The sequence below is a fragment of the Physeter macrocephalus genome, chromosome 21 (genome assembly GCF_002837175.3).
Source record: "Physeter macrocephalus isolate SW-GA chromosome 21, ASM283717v5, whole genome shotgun sequence".
Lineage (NCBI taxonomy): Eukaryota > Metazoa > Chordata > Mammalia > Artiodactyla > Physeteridae > Physeter > Physeter macrocephalus.
Window position 1 is genome coordinate 31,120,113 of NC_041234.1, and position 8,113 is coordinate 31,128,225.

Below are 8,113 nucleotides of genomic sequence, written 5' to 3' on the forward strand. Positions count from 1 at the left end.
GATGGAGGAAAGTGGAGAGAGTGAGGATGTGTGAGGGCTCGGATGAGGGGTGGGGGAAAGTCAGAGATTCCACAAGGGGTCAGGCAGATCAGACTGAGGCAGGACAGATGGATGGAAAGGAAAGGATAAGGAAACCTCCAGAAGAGTCCTGCCAGTAGAAAGGCCTGGAGGTTAGAACTAGCCTGGCATGTGATGTATCTTAGGCAGAGGGGTCCTCTGACAGCATCAGGAAGGGAGGCTAAATTGGGATCACCCCCCACCTCCCCCTTCTGCTTGTGAAAAAAGAAATCTAGGACTTCCCTGGTGGTCCAGTGGTTTAAGACTCCATGCATCCACTGCAGAGGGCACCTTTCGATCCCTGGTCAGGGAACTAAGATCCCGCATGCCTCCAGGTGTGGCCAAAAAAAATAAATAAATAAAGAGAAAAAGGAAATTTAAATTCATTTGTAAAAGACATGGGTGACAGCAAAGGGCGAGGCTCCTAGCCTGAGGCAACCCACTCCGGGCTTACCTGGCTCTCCTGAGACCAGCTAACAGTACCCCACTCCCAGATCCCAGAGCTCCTCTCTGTTTCTTGCCCTACTTTTAGCCATTGCCCAACGTTTGGGGTCTCATTCATTCAGTGAAGGTTTATCGGGCATTTATTTTGTGCCAGGCACTGTTCTGGGTTTCCCTCAGCACAAACTGAGCTGGCTTAGACATGTGACAGCGGTTGTCCAAAGTGGTAGTCATCCCCACTCCAAAGGAATTGGAGGTGGTGTTAGAAGTGACACCGGATGCGGCCACCCCTGGGGAGGGTCTGACCTAGGGTCTCCTCCCAGCTCTCAGGGCAGGGGTTTCTCATTTGTCTAATTTGTGTCAATGGAACCAGGACTGAAATTTGAGGGAAGCCAAAATTGGAGGCTAGGACTCAGAATATAGAATTGCACTAGGTCTGGAAACAAAGGCTTGGAGTGGTTGGGCCGATGTATTGTGGGAAAGTAAGTCATGGGAAGGGTAAAGAGAGTGAAGGGCGATTGCTGAGGGAGGAGGTGGGATAAGCCACCTGAGGGCAGATGAAGCAGACCCTTGAATGCCAGGCCCCAACCCCTGGGATTTTTCCTGAAAGCAGTGGGGAGCCATGGGAAGGATTTGAGCAGGGGAGTGACATAGTTAACTTTGCATTTTAAATAGATGCTCTGACGGGTGTGCTGAAAACAGATGGGAGGAGGAAGAGACTGGAGATGCTAAATTTGGCAGGAACGATGGTCGCCTTAGCCAGGGGAGGTGGCAGAGGAGATGGTGAGAAGTGAGTAGATTCCAGAGATGTGTGGAAGGTAAAACGAACCATTTATTGGGCCCTGTGCTAAGTGTATTACAGTGATTATCTTGTTTAATCAGTGCAACAATCCTCTAAGTACCATTTTAAATTATTTTACCTGTCCAAAGTCATACAGGAACAAATATCAGAGGTGAGATTCAAATTCAAGCAATTGAATGCCAAAATCCATGTTCTTCCCCCGAAAAGGCAGTAACTGTGAAGTAGCCATTACATATTCCATATTTGTGTGAATTTGAGTGTGAGTGTGTTTGTTTAAAAAACAAAAAAATAGGTACACATTCAGATGGTTCAAAGTTCAAAAGTACAAAGGGGTATAAAGCGAAAGTTTCCCTTCCCTCTGGAGGCAACCAGTGTTATCAATATCTTTTATATAGTTATAGGATGTTGTACTGATAAGTTAGCACAGTGGCTAAGAGTAACAGGTGCTGGAGCCAAACTTCCTGGGTTCAAATCCTAGTTCCACCACTTACCACCTGTTCAAATCTTATTTCTACCACCTACCAACTGTGTGACCTTAGGAAAATTCCTTCAGCTCTCTGCACCTTAGTTTAGTCAGCTATAAAATGAGGATAGTAGTAGTACCTGACTCATAGGGCTGTTGTGAGGATTGATTGATTGAGTGAGTGATGGCTGCATGGGGTCTCCGTTGCTGCACGCAGGCTTTCTCTAGTTGCGGAGAGCGGGGGCTACTCTTCATTACAGTGCACAGGCTTTTCATTGTGGTGGCTTCTCTTGTTGAGGAGCACAGGGTCTAGGCGCATGGGCTTCAGTAGTTGTGGCACATGGGCTCAGTAGTTGTGGCTCATGGGCTCTAGAGAGCAGGCTCAGCAGTTGTGGCACATGGGCTTACTTGCTCTGTGGCATGTGGGATCTTCCCGGACCAGGGATCGAACCCGTGTCCCCTTTGGCAGGTAGATTCTTAACCACTCTACCATCAGGGAAGTCCCTGTTGTGAGGATTTAAATGAGTGATATATGGGAAGCTCACAGAACAGCCACAATTTAAAATGTTAGCTATTCTCTCTATAATTGATATAATGCTTCCCTTCTCTTTGTACACAATTCCCACATAATTTGACATCTTGCATTTCTTACTTAACTAAGTATCTTGGCTATCATTACACAGCTCCATATTATTAGTAATGACAGCTACATAGTACTCCATTTTGCGGTTCTACCTGAGTTTTTTTAAACAGGCCACCAGTAATGAGCTTTGGGGGAGTGTCCACACTTTATAAACAGTGCTGCAGTGTATTATCTTACACATACCTCTTTTAGCACATGTTTGAATCTCTCTGTAAGACAAATTCCTAGAAGTGTAAATGCTGAGCCACATATACGGACTTATTAGTTTGCTACATTTTGCCAAATTACCCTCTACAGAAGTTATACCAATTTAACTTCCACTGACAATTTATGAGAATGCTTGTTTCTGGCCAACTGCTAATATTGAGCATTATCAAACTTTTTTATATTCACCACCCTCAAAGATGAAAAACAGTGTCTTAGTAGCTTTTATAGGCATTTCTTTTAGTATGAGTGAGGTTGAGCATCTTAAATTCCAGCTGTATTTATCCATTGGATTTTGCAACATGGCAATTGCCATTGACCTTGGTGGGCCTAGTTTTAGTAGCATGAAGGAGGCGTAGTCCAATTAAGAGAGGACTGAGGAATAAACAGGATGTAAAAAGTTGAGAGTTGGAGTAGGCAACACTTTGACTAAGGAAGAGCGAAACAGGGGAAATGGTTGGAGGGAGAGGGTTTTGTTTTGTTTTGTTTTAAGTGCTTAAAATGCAGATGAGAAGAAACCCTCAAGACCCTGAACCATGTTTAAATTGCAGGGACTTTGGGCACTGCCAATAACTAGCTGGGCGACCTTGTATAAGTCGCTTAACCTCTCTGGGGACTAATTTTCCTCACCGGTAAAAATGGGGCCAATAGTCCCTACCACGTAGGGATGTTCTAAGGCTTAAATAAGTGAACACATTCAACAGTTCAGCAAACAGCCTGGCGAATTGTCCTACTGTAGGACCCAACGGCCCACCTCCCCAATCTCTAGCTGTGTTTTCAGAGATAACGAACTTCTGAGAGCATTTTCACGGTTCCAGCCTCCGAACTGGAATGGCTGCCTGCGAGGTTTAGACACGGCCGCTGTGCGCAGGCGCGCGGCGAGCGAGGCGAGGGCGCGAGGGGCGGAGCTGCGGCCCCCTGGGCTGTTCCGACGATCGCGCACCGCCCCCGCCGCGCCCCGCGCCCGCCCTTGCTAGCAGGCGCCTCCCGCCCCCCGCATTGCTGATGCTGCTGCTGGCCGACATGGACGTGGTGAATCAGGTACGCGTTCCAGCACCGCGGACAGAGCCCGCCGCTGGCCGGCCTCCTCGCCGGGGTCGCAGCGAATCCGCCGACTCTAAGAGGTGGTGGCCAGAATCCTAGCAGCGGACACCCGGTCCCCGGCGCTGGGGCTGGGGTCTGCGGCAGGCGAGGGGAGGAAAGGGGAGGTAGAGAAAAGAAGGAGTGCGCCCTTTGCCGCAGCGAGGGCCGTCCTCACTGCCGCAGCGGGGGCCGCCAGAAGCCAGTTCCTTACGGGCGACCGGGGAGGAAGAGGGGTCTTGGAGCCAGGGTATAGGCAAGGAGGGAGGGGAGGGGAGAGTGGAAGGAAGATGGGGGTGCTGCAGATGAGCTAGGAAATAGAGCGACAGAAGGCGTGGGGGCGGGGGTGAAGGGGAGGGCTGACACCTGCCCCTTCCAAACAGAGATGGTACCCTGGTAGACGACCACCTCTTCCCCCAGAGCAGACCAAGGTGGACGATCAGTTTCGCTTCTCCCAAACCCCTAGTCCCCCTTCCCCCAGCACATATGCGGTGAAGCCATGTCCTAGCCCTCTTCCACCTTGATCAAATCAGTCCAGACCCTCTCTGCCATCGAACTCTTCTTCACCACCTCAGAACCTCGCCCATCTCTAACCAGGACTAACCCCTCCCCATCCTCATCACCTCAGACACCCCACAACCGTCATCTGACTCACCTTTACCGCTGCAGACCCCTCCCCCACCCTAGCAAACCCGACTCCCTCCCTGTTAGGATTCACCTTCACCATCCAAGACCCCTTCCCCCACCCTAATGAACCCCAACTCCTTCCTCACTCTCTCCACCCGATCCTCTTCACCATCTGACTCACCTTTACCGTTGCAGACCTTCTCCCCTTCCCTAACTAGTCCTGACTCCATCCCCATCTTGCTCACCCCTCACCCCCTCTGCCATCTATCTCACCATCTCCCCAGACGTTCCCACCAGCCCTGAACCCCGGGGACTTTCTCTCAGAGACCCTGAGCTCACACCTTCCCCAAAGTGTCACTTTCTCCTTTTCACCGACTCTCCAAACGTCACTCCCTCCCTGAGATCACATGCCTTATCCCCAGGGGTCATTGCCTGGTGGCCTTGTCCCCCACCTCCCTCTCCATCCCCAACAACCCCACCCCTCCCCACCATTTCTCTCCTCAGCTGGTGGCCGGGGGTCAGTTCCGGGTGGTCAAGGAGCCCCTCGGCTTTGTGAAGGTGCTGCAATGGGTGAGTGCGGTCTGGGCTGTGGGGAGAAAGAGGGAGGTAGTGGGGTCTGGAAGAGCAGGGATGGAGTAGGGATAAGGAGGGAGGGATGGATGGGTGGTGGGGCAGAAGGGGGTGGGGGAATTGGGCTCCTGGGTGAAGTCCCAGGGGGTTGGGGCCAGAGAACAGATGGGCTGTGATGTGACGCCACATAAGGCCAAGGGTACCCCCATTCTGAAGTGGAAGATTGCAACGTCCTACTTCCTCTCCTGAGGTGAGAGAGGGGCAGGGGAGGTGGAGACTGGAGCTGGTTGCTGCAGGGAGAGACGAAAAGCCAGAGAAGCCCAAAGACAGTGAAGGAGACAGAGAGAATGGGTGGTCGGGAATGATGGAGACAGAGATGGAAATACCAGGAAAAAAGTGATATGGAGATGGGAGAGAAACAAACAGAAAGAGACAAAGAAAAGGGAGACAGAGAAAGATGCACAGAGAACAGAGATGCAAAGAGAAACAGACACAGTAAGAGAGGAAGAGAAATGTGGTGGGGGAGAGAAAGAGACAGAGGGAGAAGAAGAGACCCTCCGGGAAAAGAGAAAAGGAGAAACCGATAAACAGAAAGAGAGGCCGGAGGGAGACAGAGAGAGCACCGTAGAGATAATGTCAGAGACAGAGACAGAGCAGGGAGAGAGACAGACAGACCAAGAAACAGAAAGACACACACACACACATTCTGAGAGAGAGAGAGAGAGAGAGAGAGAGAAGAGGCAGAAAGAGACACACATAGATACTAGAGAGGCTGAGAGATCTGAGAAAGACAAAGACACATTGAGAAACAGAGACAGAGAGATACCGAGGGAAACAGAGACACAGAGAACAACAGAGACAGGAAGAATACAGAGAGAGACAAAGACAGAGACAGAGAGATAGACTGAGACAGAATAAGGGGAATCAGAGCATTATTGAGAGGTAGAAACCAAGAGAGACACTGGGAGAAAGACTGGAAGAGATAGCCACACCCCTCTAATCAGCTTGTCCTTGGGCCTCGCTGAGCCCTGATTAGGGGGTGGGGGTGGGGACCAGTCCATCTGCTGCTGCCTATGCTGGGCCCCATCTGTCCAGAGGAGGGCAGCCCCATCCCACGTGCACACAGGCTCACCGTGGCCATCCCCATCCCTGCTGCCCAAGGTCTTTGCCATCTTCGCCTTTGCCACATGCGGCAGTTACAGTGGGGAGCTCCAGCTGAGTGTGGACTGTGCCAACAAGACCAAGAGTGACCTCAACATCGAGGTCGAATTCGAGTACCCCTTCAGGTGTGCCCCCACACTAGCCCACCCCTGGGATCCTGACAGACCTGGGATGGGGGTGGGGGGTGGGACCGGCCAACACCTTCTCCCCAGCGGCTCCTGCCCAGCCCCCACCTCGGGAGACCACACCCACTCAGGTCACTGCGCATGCACTGAGCACCTACCTTGTGCCTGGCACTCCTCTGGACATCTAGGACACGTGGTGACCAAGACAGGCATAGGCTGTTGCCCTCTGGCTGTGTTCTAGTGAAGAGGAGGGGCAGGAGACTGGCAATAAACAAGATTCAAATTTATATATATATATATATATATATATATATATATATGCACACATATATATATATCCTTAAGGCAGTAGGTGCTCAATTAATGTGAGCCAATATCATTATTTAATTCCCATTCGTTCATCCCATACACATGTTTTGAGAACCTATTGTATGTCAGGTACTGCTGAAAGTGCTGGGGATATAACAGTGAACAAAACAGACCAAGCTCCCTACCCTCATGAAGCCAACATTATAACAAATAAACAAATGAATAAAGAGGATGATTGCAGATTGGGAGAAATCCAAGGAGGGCATCTTCATGCAGGGTTTTATGATAGAGAAGGTTTTATGAGGGGGTGCTGCTTAGCCATGGGGAAGGATTAAGCCCAATTAAACAGTTCTGAGAGCTATTGAGCTCATACCGTGTGCCGGGTGCTAGGTGCACAAGAGTGAACACAAGCAAGGCAAGGTTGCTGCCCTCATGGAGAGGCTTACCTCCTAGGAAAGGGAAGACAGAGACCCACAGACACAATTTCAATAGAGGCTCCTGAGGCTCCTCCACTACTAGGACAAATCACATAACTGCTCTGGGTCTCCATTTCTTCATCTGTAAAAGGGCATAATAATACCCAGCTTACAAGGTTATGATAAATATTAAATGAATTAATACTTGTAAAATGCTTAGCACAGTGCCAGGCACACAATAAGCGCTCCATAAGTGTTTGTTAAAATAAGGAAAATAAATAAGTTTAAAGGACTCAGGAAAGAGATCAGGGATTGAGTTGGAAATTAGGGATTTTTGAGCACTAAGGGTAAATGTAGGCTCAGGGGATCACCCAGGGTGAGAGGCAAGACTGAAGAGAAGATAGCTCAGCGCAGGGCCTGAGCAATAATCAAAAGAAAAGGGGGCACCAGGGAGGCGTGGTCTGAGAGGCTGGGGAAGCGGGGGATGACAACCAGGGATCCACCAGTTCACAGAAGCCAAGAGAGTTTGGGGAAGGAGTGGGAGTTGCAGCATGGGATACTGCTGAGAGCAGGCCCTTTGGGGATCTAGAAGACCAGAAAAATCTGTGGACCCCCCCAACTCGTCCCATGTCTAGGACCTCGGGTCCTGAGGATCTGCCCTTCACCCCCAAGGCTTCCAGGGGAAAAAATCTTTGCCCTGTGTCCCCCTGACCAACCCTGCCACTGCCCCAATAATCCCCCCCAAGGACCCCTCATTCCCCCTAGAAACCCAGAAACTTAAACCCAGATCCAACTCCTAGCTCCATCATTTAGCAGCCATGCAGCCCTGTGCAAGTAACTTAGCCTTGCAGAGCTTCGGTTTGTTCATCTGTAAAACATGTATAATAATGCCTGCTTTAGAGAATTGTGGGGGAGGGTCATTAAGTGAAGCAATTATGTAAAATGCTTAGAGGTGATCAATAAGTGTAAGCCCTTCCCTTAGGGCCTTTGCTATACAAGGGCACTGGCACCATTTGGATCCTGCCCTCCAACCTGAGGCCAGAGCTCTGGGACTTCACCCTGCTCTTTCTCTCCACACACATTCCTCCTTATGACCCCTCTTCCATCACACCATAGGAAAGGCCTTAGCCTCACATGCCTTCCCAGTCTACAGCCCCCCCCCCTGCCCACACCTCACATACACGAATCCTGTTCCAGCATGCCTTCTACCCTCCT

General features: G+C 50.4%; 1 protein-coding gene across 1 annotated transcript in view; it reads right to left on the reverse strand.

Annotated features, from left to right (window-relative positions):
- Positions 1-6,357: 6,357 nt before the first annotated feature.
- LOC102990828 (PDZ domain-containing protein MAGIX) overlaps positions 6,358-8,113 on the reverse strand; it is a 4,737-nt gene continuing 2,981 nt past the window's right edge. The window contains exon 6 of the mRNA XM_028482311.2: positions 6,358-6,410. Within this exon, the coding sequence (XP_028338112.1) occupies positions 6,358-6,410 (53 nt within the window). The remainder of the gene's footprint in view (positions 6,411-8,113) is intronic.